We start from the raw sequence: 20,110 nt of genomic DNA, 5'->3' as shown, positions 1-20,110 counted from the left end.
GATGCTAGGTGGGTGGTGTGACCAGAGGACTCTGAAAAGTATCCTAGTCAGGATGATAGATTAGATGGTGCTTCCACTGTAGGCTGTGGGACCCACCCACACCTCACCTTTGAAGGCTTCCAGAAGGCCAGAGTCCAGCGCCATCCCGAATGGGGAAGGGAAATTGAGGGAGGAATGCCAGATCCACTGACTCCTGGGGCACCCAGCCCCCAACACGCCTGTGGGCTCTGACTTCCTGCAAATTAAGCCTTTTCTTACCAGCTGCTCCTGGCCAAGGACGCGGGTGGCTCATATCTTTCTCAGCCCTGTAGAGGCCTAGTCCCTGTCACTTCCAGAATCAAGTTTGATAACCAGTCCTCCTCTTTCCTTGGGCAGGGTTCCTTATGCCTTAGAGATTAAGTGAACTTCCAAATTGATGTATTTAGCAGATTATTTCTAGGGCAAAAAGGCCAAAGCTGTAGAAAAAGCATTGTCCAGGGAGTCTGGAAACTTGGGATTAGCCCCAGCTCTTGCTTTTCTCTGGGTGACCTTGGAGGAATTTCTTGTTTCTGGGTCTCAGTTTCGCTTTCTGCAGAAAGAAAATTTTGGCCTAGAGAGCTCTTTGAGGGACTGAAAATTCTATCTTAACTGGTGTTGGTACCTCAGGGTCAGGGTCTCAGCCCTAGACTGCAGGACTCCACTGTGGCCTTTGCTCATGGCCTGAGGCCAGGAACCAAGGAGGAAGGGAGTTTTGATTGTCACTCATTTTCTGAAAGTGATGACATTTGGTTTGGAGACTTTGGTCCATCTGTGGCTCAGCATATGACCACAGGCCTTCTCAGCCACCCAGGTGGTTCTATGGAGGGATGATCCTGTGGCTGCTGTGACCAGGCAGCTGAGGGCTCTGGCTGGCAGTGAACTTCCTCAAGGCTGTGACTCCAGGTAGGGGTGGAAGAGGGCCCATGAGGGTAGGTGCTGGTCACAGCTCCTTCTGGGCCCCTCTGAGTAAGGCCTTGCTTAAGGTGAATGAAGGTCCTCTCCCTTTTTACTGTCCTCAGGTGATAAGGTTTACAGAAAGCCCTAGAGGGGAAACAACTTTTCCCTCCCTCTTTGTGCTTTCCTGAATTTTCTTAATTGTAGGCAGTGAACATACGTGCTTTGGTAATCAGGAAAAAAAAGCCTGTTATTATTATTTTTTTAATTTTTAAAATTATTTTTTAAAATTAATTTTTATTGGAGTACAGTTGCCTTACAAGCCTGTTATTATTTTTAAATGCCATTCCTAAAGCTATCAGCAGCCTTTCCTCTCACTCCTCCCAGGGTCAGAGAGAGCCATCAGAAACACACACACCCCTGGAGCACTGGGCTTCTGAGCCACTGTGTCACCATGGGGATGAGAACTGGATGGGGCCTGATAGCCTGTGCCCCAGCCTCTCACCGTCCCATTGGTGATGGGGACAACACAGCTGGAGAGGTGCAGTGCCTTGCCCAAGGTTCTGCAGCTGTTGCAATGAGTGGGCAACAGGAACCAGGTCTCCTGACTCTTATCAGGGCCCTCTCTGTGGGGCACAACCTCCTGGACCAGAGAAAGCTCTTTGGGGAAGTAGAAGGCAGGCTCTCACCATCTTGAGTCAGAAGGTCATCAGACATTCTCTTAGCACCTGCCAGCCAGGCTGTGCGTGAGGGTGTGGGCGGCTGTGGGAGCCCCTGAGGGTTGAGGGCAGACCAGAGGAAGCAAGAGCTCCAGCCCACAGCCAGCAGAGCAAGCTCTCAGGCCGCTGGGCGGGGAGGGTTGGTGGCAGCGGGCCAGGGATCTCTCTCCCTCCCCAGCATCGACATCACTGCCACTCCAGCCATCGCAGGCCCCCAGGTTGAGGTGCCCATGGTGCCGTAGGGTGGTTATCCTTGGGGGGACTGTGGCTTTAGGTCCTGGGAGAATCCAAAACTGTGGAGCAGATATAGGCCCACAGAGGGGGTAGGTGTGGGGCGGGTTGGAGAACAACTGTTCCCTGGGACATGCAGCCTCTGGGGCAGTTTCCCTACTTTCTTTGTCCACTTGAGGAAAACTTCTCCTTCTGCTCTTAATAAATGAGAAGGAAGCAAAACCCTCCCACCACCCCTCACCTATAACATCCTCTTGCTCAGGGTTCCCGTTTATGCAGTGCCGACTAACACATGCCAGACCTGTCTGTGTTGGGCTCTTTGAATACCTTGATCTCATCCAATTCTCACAGCAGTCCTATGATAGGTAGGTGCAGCGTTCTCCCCATTTTCTGGATGAGGACACTGAGGCTCGGTAACTTGCCCAGGATTTCACAGTTGGTACAGCAGGTGACAGAGCTGAGATGTGGACCCTGGCGTCTCTTCTCTAGACAGTTTAGGGCCTAGATTAAGTCTTTCTCCCTTCCTTCCTTCCTCCCTCCCTCCCTCCCTCCCCCTCCCTCCCCCGCCCTCCCTTCCTTCCGAAAATATTTTCCGAAAATATTTTTTTAAAAACAGCTTTATTGGGCTTCCCTGGTGGCGCAGTGGTTGAGAGTCCGCCTGCCGATGCAGGGGATGCGGGTTCGTGCCCCGGCCCGGGAAGATCCCACATGCTGCGGAGTGGCTGGGCCCGTGAGCCATGGCCGCTGAGCCTGCGTGTCCGGAGCCTGTGTTCCGCAACGGGAGAGGCCACAACAGTGAGAGGCCCGCGTACCGCAAAAAAAAAAACCAACAAAAAAAACAGCTTTATTAAGATATAATTCACACATCATATGATTTACATATTTACAGTGTATAATACCCTGGCTTTTAGTTCATTCACAGAGTTGTGCAACCATCACCACAATCAACTTTAGAACAATTTTAGAACATCATTAACCCCCAAAAGAAACCCTGTACTCCTTAGCTGTCACCCCCAATTTTCCCATCCCCTTTAGCCTCTGGCAACCGCTCATCTCTATGGGTTTGCCTATTTTGGACATTCCATATAAATGAAAACATGCAATATGTGGCCTTTTGTGACTGGCTTCTTTCACTTAGTGTAATGTTTTCAGAGTTGACCCATGTCGTAGCATGTGTCTGTATTTCATTCCTTTTTATCACTGAATAATATTGCATTTTATGGAGATACCACATTTTGTTTATCCATTCATCAGGTAATGGACATTTGGATTGTTTCATTTTGGGGCCATTATGAATAATCCTGCTCTGAATATTCACGTACAAGTTTTTGTGTTTTTGCGTGGACATTTTGTATATACCTAGGATCATACGATAACTGTATTTTTAACCTTTTGTGAGACTGCCAGACTGTTTTCCACAATGGCTGCACCATTTTACATTCCCACCAGCATTGTAAAAGGGTTCCAATTTCTCCACATCCTCATCAACGTTTGTTATTATCTGTCTTTTTGATAATAGCCATCTTAGTGTGTATGAAGGGGTATCTCGTTGTGGTTTTGATTTCCACTTCCTTCATGACTAATGACGTTGAGCTTCTTTTCTAATAATTAACGATATTGGCCATTTCTTTTTAAAATAGATTTAATCGTCTTTACTTTTTTAAAGTGGGTAATGCCTTTACATGGTTTCTAAATGAATTCTAAAGGCCGTTTGGTAAAAAGTTTCCCTTCCACCTGCCCTAAATTCTTCCAGAGATATTCTATGCAAATATGATAAAATATGTACAAATGTTCTTTTTTTAAACACAAATGGAGCATATTAAACAACTTTTCTGTGCTTTGACTTTCTACTTTAAATCATTACATATTTCAGCGTTGCTCTATAAGAGCCACCGGAGGTCCCAGTGTGTCTGCAGGGTCACGACCCTTTAATTTACCTCTGGAGCAAATCAGGCAGAATCTGGGAGGGCTTTTAAGGTCTGGTCTCTTTGGCAGGGTGTTTTTGCTTGTCTGTTGTGTTTTGTTTTAAATTAATAGACTTTATTTTTTAGAGCAGTTGTGGGTTTACAGAAAATTGAACAACTAACAGAGTTCTCAAATGCTCCTTCTTTCCCCTCCCCAGTTTCCCCTATTACAATCATCTTGCATTGTTGTACATTTGTTACAATTAATGAACCAATATTGATGCACTATTATTAACTAAAGTCCATACTTTACATCAGGGTCCACTCCTGGTGTTACGGTTTTGACAGATGCATAATGTCATGTATCCACCATTTCAGTATCACACAGAATAGTTTCAAATCCCCTGTGTTCCACCTATTCATCCCCTCACTACTTCCCCACCCCAAGCCACAACTTACCTTTTTACTGTTTCTCTAGTTTTGTGTGACAGGGTTTTGAAGGGCAAGTCTGCCCTCTTCCCGGGTGATGGGTGATGCTCCCAGCTCCAGGGAGGGGCTGGAGGCCACTCGAAGGCTAGGGACAGGGGTCTGTTGAGAACTGTCAAATGACAAAACAAAAACAGTTTAGTCATGTTTGATGTCCTTTATTCAAGGGGAAAACGATCCATGGATTAGGGGGACACAGTACCTCACAAGCAGGGGAGCACTCTTCCTGAGGGATTTGAGACAAGAAGGAGTTTTATAGAGCATTAGAAGAGGCGATTTGGGAACAGGACAAGATTGGCTAGGAGGTCAGGGATTTCCTTATAATAAGGCTGGTGGGGCCCATTTTCTAGGGTCAGGTGAGCTAGCTAAACTGAATTGGAGGATTGTGATTGGTGTGTGGTAAGTTTCCTTGACAGGTGTTTCCTATAAGTAAGTAAGTAAGGCTGACTTCAGTGTAGGTTTGTGAAGTGGCGGGGGCAGCCTTCATTTTGCGTGTCTCGATATACACGTGAACTTCACCAGAACTGACCCTGTTGTGCCCTAGGAGAGCCTACGAAGGAGTCAGGTGCTGCATGGGTCTCCTGGGCAAAGGATTTGGGTCATGAGGGGCATAGCTTCCTAATCCCCCATGGAGAGGAGGGGAGAAGAGATCCCTCAGAACTCGGCAGCCATAGTCTCCTCTCAGAAAACGGGGTGTTCACCCATCTGCATCCCCACCCAGACTGCCACCGCCTGAGGACAGGAAGACATCTCTGCCCTTGTATACCCGGTGTCTGGCCCAGGGCTGGCCAGGAATATGCATTAGCTGAATTTGGGGCTGAATGGGCAAGTCTGACCTTGAAACAGGCTTCCGCTTCCCAGGGTTACAACAATCCCTTCTGTGGGCTCAGCTTTTTTCAGTTGGTTTTATAGGGTGTAACAATTTTGATGAAATTACTGCGGTCCAAGTGTCTTAGTCCACCCCACCCAGTGAGAAGTTTAATGTTTTCAGGGCCCAGAGTTAATGAGGCTCACAAACAAACTCACAAGTTCAGTACGAAAGCTAGACCAACAGTCTTTACTGCAAGGAATAGCCCTGTCACCTGAACAGAATTATCTGCCCAGACAAGCAGCATTCTCCCACCGCGATCAGGACCGTCAAGGCAAGGTACAGAGCCTGTTCTGGGCATGTGGAACCTGAACATGGAAAGGTGGTTGTATGATGGCATCAGGCCCTGATGACCCCCATGCCTCGGGCACTAAGGTAAGTGTCCCAGCCGTGTCACCCCTGGGCAATTCTGGGCATTCTCAATGAAGGCTGTGTGGCATAGGCCTCGGCCCCAAACTGTCTTGGGCTTGAATCCTGTTTTGCCAGGATCAGGGATATCCTAGGTAAGTCAGCCTCCCGAGACTCAGTTTCTCTATCTGTAAAATGGGCATAATCCTTGATTTAAAGATTTGAGCCCATGTATGTAGAGGGATCACGAGGGAGCCTGGCATATAACAGGCAATCAGTTAATGCCAGCTGTGGTTGTGGTTGTTGTTGCTGTTGGATAATGCCAGTTTGCCTTTTTGATTCTTCTCTTCCACTTCTAAATTTCAAGTTCATTAGGAAGCTTCATTTGTTAAAGGTATGCTAATGTAGTCAATTTGATTAGAGCCCAGTTCTTGCTCTCCTTTCAGGCTCAGGAACTAACTATTCAGTCTAATCTCATCTTTGTTGTTGTTCACCCTCCAAGCTTGGCCCAGAGCAAGGGCTTGAGGGTGCTCTAGAAGTCAGAGGAAGAGAAACTTGCCTGAGGCTGGAGGGAGGGAGCAGGGAGGCTTCCCAGGAGGGAAAGGGCAGGTGCTTGGGACGGAGATTAAACTGCTAAACCAGGAGGACTGGTCCCAGTTCTGTTCCCTCCTGGCCTTGTGATGTGTTCTGTCCCTTCCCCTCTTTGGGTTGACTGCAGTTCTCATTCTGACATTCACAGATGGACAGCGGAGGTCTGAGAATCTCCTGAAACCAGTGCAGAATGTTGTGTCTGAGCACTTTTTGGCAGAGTGTCCCCAGCTTTCAGCAGATTCTCAAAAGGGCTTTGACCTCACGGACTGGCAGACTTCCTTGCAGTGACTCAGCTGTTTCCTATGGGCTCCGTTGCCCACAGCTGACTCACCAACACGAGCTCTCAGCAGCCCCCGGGGCCAGCTCCCCACAGAGCACCTGATTGGCTCAGCGAGGCACAGTCCACTGTGACTACACCTGGGAGCAGAGCTCTGGGGCCAGGCCACATCGTGGGGGTGGCCAGCTTCCAGAATAGACCGGCTGCCTGAGACTGTGCTCGTCGTCCCCAGCCCAGAAGGTGGCCGGGCCCAAGGTACCAACTGGGACCTGTGCACCAGGAGCCTCAAGGGAGCTGTGGACCTGGTGGGGCACTCTGGCTTCCCTGGAGGGGGTGAGGTAACATCAGAGCTCATGTGTGGCTTTTCTATTAGCCTGTGTCTTTCAATTCAGTGTCCACAGCCTTTGGTACAGGATTTGGCATATATAATACTAGGTGCTCAATAACAGTATTGCTGAAAATAACCAGACAGCTACTTGAGCAGTGAGTAGAGTACAGTAGGGACAAGAGGGAGCCTTGACCATCTCCTAAAACATTGAAAAGGCTTCCCTCTGGGAGGATCATTTTAACTGGGTTTTGAAGGTTGAATAAAAGTTCACCAGGGAAAGAGGTAGAAAAGGGAATTTGAGGTGGGGAAGTGGGTATTTACAGGACACACATGTGAAAACACACAGGTTATTCAGACAACCATAGCGGGTGTGGGGCAGAGTGGCTGGGACCATGAGATGGAGGGGTAAGGCTGGGAGTTCAAGGGAACAGATTGCAGCGTTGGGTTAGGGCCAAGGCCTTGTGTTCTGAGAAGAAATGTCAGAGAAGAAGGAGGACAACTCAGAGCAGAGGTGTTAGAGTGGTGCTGTGCACCCCCAGATCTCCCTGTCAAGATCAAGGAACTGTTAAACACAGGACAGTAGGTCCCAAATGGAATCACCTGTGTTAAGTCCCATGGCCCCAAACTGAGAATTATAGTGTTGGCTCTCCCAGAAATGGATTCTTAAACCAGTCATTCAGGAATTACCTAGTCAGGACTTCCCTGTTGGCGCAGTGGTTAAGAATCTGCCTGTCAATGCAGGGGACATGGTTCGAGCCCCGGTCTGGGAAGATCCCATGTGCCGCGGAGCAACTAAGCCCGTGAGCCACAACTACTGAGCCCACGTGCCACAACTACTGAAGCCCACGTGCCTAGAGCCCGTGCTTCGCAACAAGAGAAGCCACTGCAATGAGAAGCCTGCGTACCGCAATGAAGAGTAGTCCCTGCTTGCCGCAACTAGAGAAAACTTGCACGCAGCAATGAAGACCCAACGCCAAATTAAAAAAATAAATAAATTAAAAAAAAAAAAAGAATTACCTAGTCAGCAATCAGCATTAGTTAGGTTATCTGGCTGACACCTGATATCTGTCTGACCTATGACATCCCTTAAAGGAAAGTGACCTTGCCATTACCGAGCTGCTTGTCTTGGCCTAGTTTTTTTGTTCCTTCTCCCTTCTGTCCATAAAAATGTTTCATTTTGTACAGCTCCTCAGAGCTCTGTTCTATCTGCCAGATTGGATGCTGCCTGATTCATGAATTGTTTGTTTTTGGCCACGTGGCATGTGGAATCCTAGTTCCCCAACCAGGGATCAAACCCGCGCCCCCTGCATTGGAAGCACAGAGTCTTAACCACCTGACCGCCAGCAAAGCCCTCATGAATTGTTGAGTAGAGCCAATAAGATCTTAAAAATTGACTCAGCTGAATTTTGTTTTTTAACAGAACTCATTTCCCTGCTGCCTGGAGGGCAGCCTGCTGAGGACTCACAGCTGTGCACTTGTCCTAGTCAGCTTGGGCTGCCATAGTAAAATACCATAGACTAGGGGGCTTAAACAACAGACATTTATTTTCTCACAGTTCTGGAGGCTGGAAGTCTAAGATCAAGGTTTCTGCTAATTTGCTTTTTGGTGAGGGCTCTCTTCCTGGCTTGCAGATGGCTGCCTTCTCGATATGTCCTCACATGGCCTTTCCTGGGTGTGTGCAGTTGGGGTTGGGGGGCGGGGTGCAGGGAGAGAACAAGCTCTCTGGTGTCTCTTTTTATAAGGACATTAATCCTATGAGATCAGAGGTCCACCCTTAATTACTTCCTTAGGGGCCCCACCTCCACATATAGTCACAGGGGGGATTAAGCTTCAGTGTATGAATTTTGGAGCAGGATACAAACATTCAGTCCATACTAGCCCCCATTCAGGAATTGCCCTCAGCCAAAGGGAGCCCTTGGCCCAAGGTTATGCCCCTCCCCGGGGCACTATTATGTTGCCTCAACTGAGGACAGTTTGGCAGGGCTATCCCTGCAGCATGGGGTGGGCTGAAGCCTCAGTGGCAACTTTACTGCAGTTCAATTTCCCCCTCTGCCCTATCTTGCTACCCTCACTGCCTCACAGGTGTGATCCTGCGAGCATGCGCTAAAAACTTCTGCCTACACATCTCAGTCTCAGAGCATGTTTCCCAGAGAACCTCACCACTTGACAGGTGGCAAATATGTGTCAATCCAAGAGCCAACTTTGATCAGTTGGTCCTAGCAGCTGGAGTACTGAGTGAGGAGGCTTTGAAGTCACGTTCTAGTAGTGATGTCTATCATGGGTGAGGAAGTGGGCATGGGGACTTCGGTGCTGGATGTCCAGCATCCTGCAGAGTGGTGCTGTGTCATGGATACCAAGTGGGAGAGTTGTAGGAAGGAGGAGCAGACCAACAGTATCAGAGGCTAAAGGGAATGAGAAGGTGCTGGTGGACATTCCAAGTAGGAATTTACTATTTACTTTCAAAAAGCTATTCAGTGGAGCTGTGGGCTGGGTTGGGGTGTCTGAAGGGAGAGTAGTAAATATGGTGAGTGTAGGTGACTGTTTCAAGGAGCAGGGCAGTGAAGGGAAGGTACGAGAAAGTAGCTGAAGTGAAAGTCAGGGGTGAGAAGATTTCTTTTAGGATAAGAGAGCCTTGTGTGTGTTTATAATCTGAGGGGGGAAGAGTCAGCAGTGAGGGGGGAGACTGAAGATATGAAAAAGGAAAGGACAATGGATGGAGCAAAGTGCTAGAGGGATGATAATAAAAATATTTAACAACTGGTAAGGCATGGGGAACGAACAAAAAGAATGGACACACCTAAAACTAATATAATATTGTGAATCAACTATACTCTAATTTTTAAAAAAGGAAAAAACATATTAAAAATAAAAAGAATAAAAAAGGGAAAAAACATACTAAAAATAAAAAGAATAAAAAAATAAAAATAAAAAGACCTAGAGGTCACAGGAGCTGATCTACAAAAGCACAGGAGGGTTTAGCAGCTACAGTTTGGCCTCATAAAGAGAAGAAAAGGCATTTCCTCCTCAGAGATGGAAGGGAAGAGGTAAAATAGGAAATGAGCATGAAGAAGACAGAGATGAGGTCGGGGCTTGAGCATTGTTGAGAAGATCTGGAAAGTAACAAAAACTCAAGATAATGAAACCTTAAACAAGATATGGCTGTGTTTACATAAATAGTCTGGAGGTGGACAATATAGGGCAAATAAAATCATCAGGGATCCAGGTTCTTGTTGCTTTGTCATCCTTAACAAGGCTCCTACCTCATGGCCCAGAATGGATGCTTAAGCTCCTGCCATTATGTCTGCAATCCAGCATAAAGAAGAAAAGAGTTTGCAGCCTTAGATGATGTTTAGCTGGTACAAATCAGTAGTGTTGTTCAGCAGTAAAATTATTGAACTACTTCTGTACCACCTGCTGGTAAATAGCTGCTGACTCCCTGGTGCCCATCCCCTGGGACCACCCACCCCTCCAAGACAACAACTTGTCTCAGTTGGGACCTTCCAGGACATACCCCTAACACTATGGTCAGTGTCCTGGCAGTACCATTTGTTAAATATTTGCACTGGCTGTGTCTCTTCCTTTTAAGAGCAGTACCTTAAAGTCACAAAATAGGCACTTGTTCTTTTATTTCATTGGCCAGAATGAAGTCCTATGGCTGCAAGGCAGGTTGTGAAATGTAGTCCTTTTTCTGGGTGGCCATGTACGCAGCCAGAAATAGGGGTTTGATTACTAATTATCAAGATCAAGGGAAAAGAGGTGAAGGATATTAGGAGACTCGGTCACCTGGGAGGGCCAAATGCATGCCAAGTAGCACAGAGGGCTTTGTGAGCCTAGCTGGGATGGTTGATTTCTCCAGCAGCCCAGGGCTGCTGGGAAGAGAGGAAAAGACGGCAGAGGCCAGGAATTGGCAGGTGAGTGACTAAAGTTTGATGGAGAGAGTGGTCCTTGGGAGGGGCTTACTAGAGTGGTTGCCTGAGGGTCCAGACTAGGCAGAAAGGCAAATTGCAGGCAGAAGAGACTGGAGGCTGGAGGTCTTGATGAGGGAGATGCTGGCGGGAGAGGAACCTGAGCTTCCTTCTCTGAGACGCAGTGTGTGTGTTATGGGGGGAGGGGGTGCTTCCAGGGTGGTACCAGGGCGGCTGTTGGGGGAGCCAGAGTGGAGCTTTGGGGCCAGGCATGTGGGCTGGGCCTTCACAGTGGAGGCCTCTGTTCTATCAGCTGTCTTGGCCCAGTGCTCTTTCAGTTGCACAATAGAAGCAGTAACAGATGGAAGCCCTCTGGGGCCAGAAGGGTAATTATTCATCTGACAGGTGGGAGTCTCACAAGATCTCAGGCACTAGAAGTGGGGCCTCGTGAGGAACTGGGACCCTGAAGTGGAAAGTCATCAAGAACCCCGCCAGGGTCTCCAGTATGGCTCACATTTCCAAGGAAAAATATCTTTGCAGTTCCCTGAAAACTTGAGCTCATAGTAGGGAGGAAAAGAAGGGGATTTTCTTATCTTTTAAAATTTTTCCTATAATTTTTTCTTTAAGAAGTATGAAGTAAAATGTGGACATTGCAATGAGTGAAATAATGCAATGACGGGTAAACCCAAAGTCAGAAGACTCTTCTCACTTCCAATTCTTTGTTCCTCTTCTGAAAATCCTGCCACTTCTGAGAGAGAAGGGCACCTTCTGCCTCATGCTTCAAAGCTGCTTCAAGTAATGTTGTTTTGTCCCGGCGCATTTCCTTAACTAGCCCATCATTGTTCAGCATTTGAAATCTTTCCAGTTTCCACTGTTACAAAGGGCTATTCTGTGAACACTTTGGATAAAGGACTTCTTAGCTCTGGATTATTTCTTTGGGGAGGTATATAGCTAGGAATGGTATTATAGGGTCAAAGGGTCCAAATAGATTCATAGCTCTTGTTGCCTACACACAGATGGTTAGGAAGGTATTTAAAGAGGATTGAAGCATCTACTGACTTGGTAAAAAATTATAATAACCCACTTACTGCTTTTATATTCTTTATTAAAATTCTGTCCTTACAGGGAAGGGGTTGGTTGAAGGAACATATTACTCTTGTGTTCCAGGTGTGCAAATAAAAGGTAGCAAAAGTTCATCTCAAAAACACGGACATATCCCTCTAGTTGTGGGGGAGGGTATTAAAGAGTCGCGGTGGGTTCAGGCTCTGTTGTTAAGTAGCTCTGAGAGCTCAGTTACTCCAGCCAAGTGAGAGCCTGTGATCTGAAGGTCTCCAAGTTTCCTTTTGGCTTGGGGTCTTGTAACCTCTGCGTGGGATGCTTTGCCTCCTTCATCGGCTAGGAGCTGGGAACCAGGCTGTGTCCTAGAACCCCACCTCCCTTGCATTTATCTGGCTGTTGGGGTAATCTGCCCCATGCTGTGCCTGGACTTAGGAAGCCTGCAGATAGGGCAGCCATGCAGCCTCTGTCTCACCGTTGAGGCCAACCAGTGAGGCATCCAGTTTAGACCAAATCTTGTTCCAACTTTACTCAGCTCTTTCGCATCACCCGCTGCGGTGCACACTTCCCCATCCAGCTCCCCAGTGGGAAGTAAGAGCCTCACTGTGAGGGTGGTGGTGGAGGAGCTGAGCCAAAGGTGCTGAGACCTCTTTCTGTGGGCTGTTCCTCAGGGAGGATTATAGATTGTCACAAATGGATGGGACCCTGGGTTTGCCCCTCCCTGGTCAGGTGTAACCTTGGATAAATGTCCCTCCCATTCCAGGCCTCAATTTCCCAATTGGTACAATGATGGAATGGGACTAAATGACCTTTAAGGGCCTGCCCTAAAAGTCTGAGGTTTCCTTCCTTTCCTTCCCTTTGGCTTGTAGGTACTTGGCCCTTGGGGGACAGCAAGGTTGGGGTCATCCCTCTGCTTAGAACCAGAGGGTCAACCACAGGTAGAAGGCAAGTGGTTTTGTAGGCCACCCAGGCCTTTCTTATTCTGGAGTAAGATGAGGATTGAGGGCTAGACAGGGTGGGGCAGCTTCCTTCTCCATAAAGACCCCTGGCTGATTTTTAGCCTGATTCTCAAATTCGGGCTTCACTCTTTGTTTCCTTCTCCAATGGCTCAATGGCTCGTTGACTTATGTTTTTTTTTTTTTTTTTTTTTTTTCGGTACGCGGGCCTCTCACTGTTGTGGCCTCTCCCGCTGCGGAGCTCCGGACGCGCAGGCTCATGGGCCCAGCCGCTCTACGGCATAAGGGATCCCCCCGGACCGGGCGCCCCGGACCGGGCGCCCCGGACCGGGCCACGAACCCGTGTCCCCGGCATCGGCAGGCGGGCTCTGAACCACTGCGCCACCAGGGAAGCCCCATTTATGTAATCTTTGATGACCTCTCCATTCCCTTCCGTCTCCTTATTCTCTTCCCATGGTCCTTCAATCCTTTCGGCCTCCACATTCCTCCCTCCTCCCAGCCTTCCTTTTGCGCAGGCGCCCTGTGCGGCGCTGAGTCAGGCTGCAGGAAGAATTCGGGCCGCCCGGCCGGGATGGAGCTTGCGCCTGCGCGGTGGGCGGCTTTGGGGCGGGGCAGGTTTATATTCGCTGAGGATCAGCTGACGCTCTGCATTGCAGACTGCGGAGTCAGGACGCGCCATGTACTCCTTCTTGGTTCTGGCCAGCCTCCTGGGCGCGGGTAAGCCCTGGGACCCCCAGCCTGGGGAAGGGGACCCCGCAGGACGCAGCCCGCTAGTCCCGGAGCTGGCTGTACCTGGCCTCGCCCCTTCGCTCCTCATAGGGATTAGTGAGGGGCGCGCACTGCGCAGGCGCGTGCGCAGAGCCGGGTACCTGCTGGGCGGCGGAGGGGCTGCTGGAGGCGGGGGGCGGTTGGGAGCCTGGCTGCCTAGGGGCTGGGGTCGGGCGTGTGTGCGAGGCGGGCGGGGCCGGGGAAGTAGCGTCTCCCTCACGGCCTGAGTTGGCGGACTGGGGCTCCCTTAAGCTGCCGGTCCAGCTCTCGGGGTGGGCCTGTAGGGTGACCCCTCCTGCAGCTGTGTCGTGCTTGTGCTGGACGCACGTCATGGAGATGGACTGGAGCCCCAACTTCTGGACAGACTTTGGCCCTTGGCCTCACTTGCCCCAGTTTTTAAGAGTATTGAAGTTGCAGAAAGCACATAAGTATATCTTCTGTATTGATGTTTATCTTTGCATATATATTTACTCTTGATCCTACATCTTGAAGATGATGTGGGGTTTTTGTGGTCCTGTTGAGTTTGCAATGGAGCCCTCATTTCATCTTGCACGGCCATTGGCTGGTTTTGGCAGTGGCCTTTATTTTGGGGAAAATCTAAGTACCTGAGAAGTTGTTGTACATAGTATTCTTACCCACTAATTGTCCTGAAATAGTACTGATGGTTGTTAAAATCATCGCAGGTTATGTAGCCAGTGCTTGGGAGCCAGCTGTACTGCCTTCCTGGAATTAGAAGGGGTCCCGTGCCCTTCCCATGTCATCGAGACTAACTCTCCACCCTCAGCTCTTGTCTTCATAGTCTTAACCTCATCTAAATCATCATGGTAAAGGGAAAGGAGTGAGGTTGATAGACTTGGAGCCAGATTTTAATTTAAGTACACAGAGGACCCCAAATCTGGATGTTTTCAGATAATAGCCTACTGAGGGCAATAAACCTGATCTTCAGGCCCATCCTCAATTTCTGTTTCTAGTTAACTGTAATCTAAGGGCTAGCTTCCATTCTAACTCATGCAGCAATCCAAATTTTAATAGACAGTAATGTAATGGATGACAGAGTTGATGGGAATCAAATACGATATTTATAGATGAGATAGATTTAAGGTGTTTTTCTCATGTTAGCTTTCAGCAACTTCCACGAATGTGTCTTAACCTTAAACCAGGCTCCTAAACTTGCTTTACTTGTGGATTATGAAAGGCAATCAACTTGTAAAGAAAGATTTTTGGTTTTATAGTCACCAAAGAAACTTTCTTGCTGGGGTTGATACTGCTTTTATTCCATAGTCAGTATGGTAAACTAATGCTAGTCTCTAAATTTTCTATACTGATTGAAAACGATTTTTTTGTTTTTCACTATCAAACTGTTCTTACTGGCAGTGAGTCACTCCTCACGAGACCCATAAGAGTTCTGAATCACTCAACCCACACAAAAAGGACTTAATTGTTTGTTTGGAAATGTAAAGTCCTCCTCTGGTATATATGGGAGTATGGCTAACCCGACTGTTAAATTAAACTAGATACCCTTTTCCCTGAACACCTGGGTGAATAGGAGTGTGTAATAATGGCCTTGTTCTAATCTTGCTGCCCAGCCTTTAGGATTATGCCAAGGTCATGCTCTGAACACAATGTATGAATGCCTGCTTGCCTTGACAGCTCTGGCCCCAGTGTAGCTTTTTGGAAATGTATTCCTAAAATTTTTAATATTGATAGTGAGCTTGTTAATGAAGGTGCCTAGTGACGGCAGCCATCATCTGCTCCGAGAGCTTAGAACTTGCTGTTCCAGTGTGGCGCCAGAGAGTGTCATCCTGAATCTGGAGAGGCTTTATGCTTTGTGTTTTAATGATGTCCTGGTGGTAGAGACTTTTGCTCTCGAGTTATTTTCCTACTCATCCAGTGTCCCCTCCTTTTTCTCCACCTGGAAAAGAAATGGCAGTGATGGTATACTGAGAGAATTGGAGAGTATCTCCTCTAACCTGTTAGGAGTGAAGACACTGAGGCCCCCCAGAAATGACTCCCCCAAATCGTAGGCCATTTACTGGGGAAGCCAGAATCAGAACCCAGGACTTCTGACAGTGCTTGCTCTTTATCCTTCCGTCAACACCAAGCGCTTAACTTTACAAGCTTATTGGGCTGTAATTTACATACAGAAAACATGCACCTTTTAAGTGTACAAATTGAGGTATTACTGCAGAGTGAACGAGCCCACTGTAAGCAGCCCCCAAGGTAAAGGAGTAGCATCCAGAAGCCCCTGTGCCTCCCCATCCACTTACCCTATCTAACTTGCCCCAAAGGAAACCACTTTGTTAGCTTCTAGCACTGTAAATGTAAAAACCTAATTACTGTTTTTGAGCTTTTTATAAATGGGATCATATAGTAAGGACATACTGTTGGGTGATTCCTCTAGTGGGAAAAGGCAGGCCCAGTGTTAATGAGGTGGTAAGTATAAAACAAGTGGCTTGGTGCCTGGGATGTGGTACCTATTCCTTGAAACTTAGCTGCCCCTGTTACTGCCACTTGTATAGAGGCTAACCAGCTGAATAGTGTTTACCTGCCACTGAGGCAGGTAGCTCTCTAGGGATGCTAGAATGTATTATGTACAAATATATGTATTCATTTGATAGCTTATTTTTATTACGACGCAAGACATAAACTTATAGCACAGCCTGCTGAATGTCAACAACTCCAGTTCTCACCTGCCAGGAATTTGGATAATTCCCCTGTTTATCAATTGTTAGTCAATAATCAACTTTACTCTGAAAATAACAAGGATTTGGTAAGTGGTTTAATTGCATTTAACAAGGTGTATCCAATACCTCCTACGATAGTTGAAGCGTATTAGATCAGGTGGTCTGGATTTTTCTAGATGGGGAAGGAGAACTTGCTCCTCCATTTTCTTGGGCTCTGAAGCTGGAATGGCTAGGCTGTGGCTTAACTGGATGGGGACGAGGAAGGGCGACAGGGTGTTGCTGGTGGGGGAAAGCACCTAATAAGGCATGGGAAGCTCTCAAGGCCAAGACCATGCCACTTGGGCAAGTGTGCACTGCAGCTTCTGGAAGCAGTCTTCTAGCATGGGCATTCTAGGTCACTCTAAGCCTTGCTTCCAGCACCAGTTATTTGGTTCTGCTTCCTGGAAGGAGGGTCTGGATTTTCCTGCCCTGCCTGTTTTGTTTTTTGTTTTTGTTTTTTTAAATCATTTTAAAACTGATGGTAAATACAGTGGGATGAACAGTTTGACTGTTGGCGAAAGCGCTCATTGCTTTACTTTTGTTCCGTGAAGTTCCAGAAAATAACCTGAATTATGGCCTTGGGTAATGGTCTATGCACTGAAAAATAACCTGTCAAAATTCCATGCTTTCTTGTGGAATTTATAATTCTTTATGATGGGAGTGAGATGATACTGTAGAATAGAAGTTTAACTTATCACATCATTGACTGACCTTGGGCAATTTTCTTAAACTGTGCTTCCTCATCTGTACAATGGGATTAATAATGTAGTGATGTAGTGATGCTTTAATAACTTACTGTACGACAAGGCTTAGGTAAATAAGTACTATAGGGTTTGTTGTAAAACCACAAAAAAAAACAATACCATGTTTGTTAATGTTCTTGTCCCACCAGCACAAGGACAAAATCAGTCTGCCCTTGATTTTGTCATGTCTCCTGCCTTCTTTCATTTCATTGGATGTTGTAAATTTAACAACAAACAAAATTAAATTGACTTGTAAATATGTTATGTTGGACATAATTACCAGATCAGAAAACAAACTAGGGGAGGTAGTCAGCCATTAGGAGGGAGGTGGGAAAGAATTTGGCTAGGCAGCCAAACTCTTGGTTTATACATCAGTTTTTAACAGAACAGCCCAGCAGATCAGGGCTGGTTCCCGGTAACCTGACTACTCAGATTCTAGGCTGGTTGTCCCTAACCATGGTACCTGGGATAAGTCTGTTCTCCACTCCCCGCCCCAGTCTGGTTTCCCCATCCCTTAATGGCAGTGAACTGTTCAGATAATAACTGCACACAGTAAACAAGTTCCATCAGTGTATAGTGCATAGAGTAAAAAGTATGTTTCCCTCCCACCACTGTCCCCTGGGCCTTTCCCAGAGGCAGCCTGGTACCAGTTCCTTTAGGAGCCTTCTGGACCTACCTGTAGGCGGCTGTGTGTATGATTTCCCCTTCTGTTTCTCTTTTTAACACAAACACATATTACACTGTTTCACTCCTTGCTCTTTTTTAAAATTGTGGAACATTCTGGACATCCGGAAAAGTGGAAGAGTAATGATAACACCTATGTATATAACACTCTAGTTAAGATATAGAACAGCCCGCCTCCTTCCATAGATAACCACCTTCCTGGCCTTGGTGTTTATCATCCCCCTACAGGTCTGTCTTTATACTTTCATACGTATATGTGTAATCTTCAGCGGTATGTGTAGTATTGTTTCGGATTTTTTCTTTTTTCTTTTTTTAACCTTTTTGGCCACACTGCACGGCATGCAGAACTTCCCCGACCAGGGGTTGAACCCCTGCCCGCTGTGGTGGAAGCGACAGTCTTAACCACTAGACCACCAGGGAAGTCCTGTTTTGGATATTTTAAACATTTTATGAATAATATATATTCTTGGGTTAGTAATTTTTTTTTAAATTTTGCTAGTGAGGTTCATTCATTTTGAAAATGTTTAGATCTGTTTCATTCATTTTCACTACAGTATTACATTTATATCATACTTATTCTCCATTCTGTTGATAGACATTTAGATTATTTCCAGTTGTTTTATTGTTCTGTTACAAACTGCTTCTATAAATACTCTTGTGCACATGAACAGACATTTCCTTAGAGGATATACCTAGGAACAGAATTGCTGAGTTGTGGAGTATATCTGTTTTCACCTTAATTAGAAATTGCTGAATTACTCTCTAAAATGATTTTAGGAAGTTCTGTTCCCACAGACTATGCGGTTTTTAGTTGCTATATTAACGTTTGATGTCAGACTTGAAATTTTGCCATGATAAAAGGGTGAGATGGTTTTCATTTGCATTTCTCCTTTTATTTGTATCTTTAGAGGTTATTTCATGCTAATACAGATAGATCTATACTACTGCCTTTCTAAAAAACATAAATTTTGGAATAATCTTAGATTTACAGAAAAGTTACAAAGCTAGTACAGTGAGTTTCTATACACCCTGCACCCAAACTTCCCTTACTGTTAACATCTTAGATAACCGCTGTACATTTGTCAAAAGTAAGAAATTAACCTTACTGTTAACTAGACTGCATACTTTATTTGGATTTTACCAATTTTCCCACTAATCTCTTGTTTCTGTTCCAGGAGTGGATCCAGAGTACCACATTGCACTTAAGTTGTCCTGTCTTCTTTTTTTTTTTTTTTTTTTTTTTTGCAGTACGCGGGCCTCTCACTGTTGTGGCCTCTCCCGTTGCGGAGCACAGGCTCCGGACGCACAGGCTTAGCGGCCATGGCTCACGGGCCCAGCCGCTCCGCGGCATATGGGATCCTCCCAGACCGGGGCACGAACCCGCATCCCCTGCATCGGCAGGCGGACTCTCAACCACTGCGCCACCAGGGAGGCCCTGTCCTGTCTTCTTAATCACCTTCTACCTCCCAGCTGTTAAAAAAAAAAAAATAGCTGCAGAGTATTTTATTGTATGGATGTGTCAATTTAGTTAAACCTATTGATGGACATCTGTGTCACAGGAAAAGTGAGATGGATTCTAATGACACTTCCAAATTTTCAAATTAAATTTTGGCCACATTTGGATAGATACTGCTTTTGAAAAGAAATTCTTTACATGACAGGAAACTACGTAAATAAGATTGAAGGAGATGTTTTGTTAGAAAGTTCTTTTGGCCAGTCTTAGTGGTGTCACTTATTATAGTAAAAAAACAAAACAACTCCTTTAACAGCTGTGCTGGAATGCTGTCTCCATGTGCAGGCGCTGATGCCAGAGGGTCATGTGGCTTTTCCTGTCTCACTAGGAGTAAAACCTAAAGTTTATTCTGCAAGGTCATGTCATCTGGCCCTCGGCTGCTGTTCAAAGTTCTTCCTCTCCCATCAGGTCAGGGCTGCTTACTTACTGTTGCCCATTTTGTGTTCTACCTGTCTGGGTCATCTTCCTTTCCAGGTAATCATGTAGTTTACTCTCTGCCTAGGTGTTGCCTTACCAGAGTTGCACCCTGCTCTGTCTGAAATGTCCATGCCATTCTGCCCTAGTCTTGCTCTTCCTTGGCTTCATTTTTCTTCGTAGCACTTGGCGCTGCCTGGCATCATATGATGTGTTTTTATTTGTTGTCGTGGTCACTGACTGGATCTGCAGCACGTACAACAGTGTTTGGCCTGTAATAGGTGCTCAGTCCTGCTGAACCGTGGTGTGAGCTGTAGCAAGAGGACTTAATTAAGCTCAGTAACTGCTGGTGGGTCGGTGTGCATGAAACTTAAATGCTGGTAGTGCCAGATCTTTATCACGATTAAACAAAGCATTTTCTTTTATTAACTGAAACGAATTTTAAGAAATTGTGTTTAGGAGCTTGCAAATCAAGAGTGACTTTGGACTCAGGTGAAGTGTTGGCTTTTAATAACAGTTCGTGTCTGGGCTTCCCTGGTGGTGCAGTGGTTGAGAGTCCGCCTGCCGATGCAGGGGACATGGGTTCGTGCCCCGGTCCGGGAAGATCCCACATGCCGCGGAGCGGCTGGGCCCGTGAGCCATGGCCGCTGAGCCTGCATGTCCGGAGCCTGTGCTCCGCAACGG

The 20,110-nt window shown here is 46.8% G+C and overlaps 1 protein-coding gene across 2 annotated transcripts in view; it reads left to right on the top strand.

The window, feature by feature from the left end:
* Positions 1-13,172: 13,172 nt before the first annotated feature.
* The window catches only part of PSAP (prosaposin), a 32,177-nt gene continuing 25,239 nt past the window's right edge, over positions 13,173-20,110 (top strand). For both annotated transcript variants that reach the window (XM_082610994.1, XM_082610993.1), the window contains exon 1: positions 13,173-13,298. In XM_082610994.1, coding sequence (XP_082467120.1) covers positions 13,259-13,298 — 40 coding nt within the window. In that variant the 5' untranslated portion in view covers positions 13,173-13,258. The remainder of the gene's footprint in view (positions 13,299-20,110) is intronic.

The sequence above is a fragment of the Mesoplodon mirus genome (assembly GCF_964341445.2).
Source record: "Mesoplodon mirus genome assembly, chromosome: 2".
Lineage (NCBI taxonomy): Eukaryota > Metazoa > Chordata > Mammalia > Artiodactyla > Ziphiidae > Mesoplodon > Mesoplodon mirus.
Note: the sequence above shows the minus strand (reverse complement) of the source record. Positions and strands in the feature narration are given on the sequence as shown.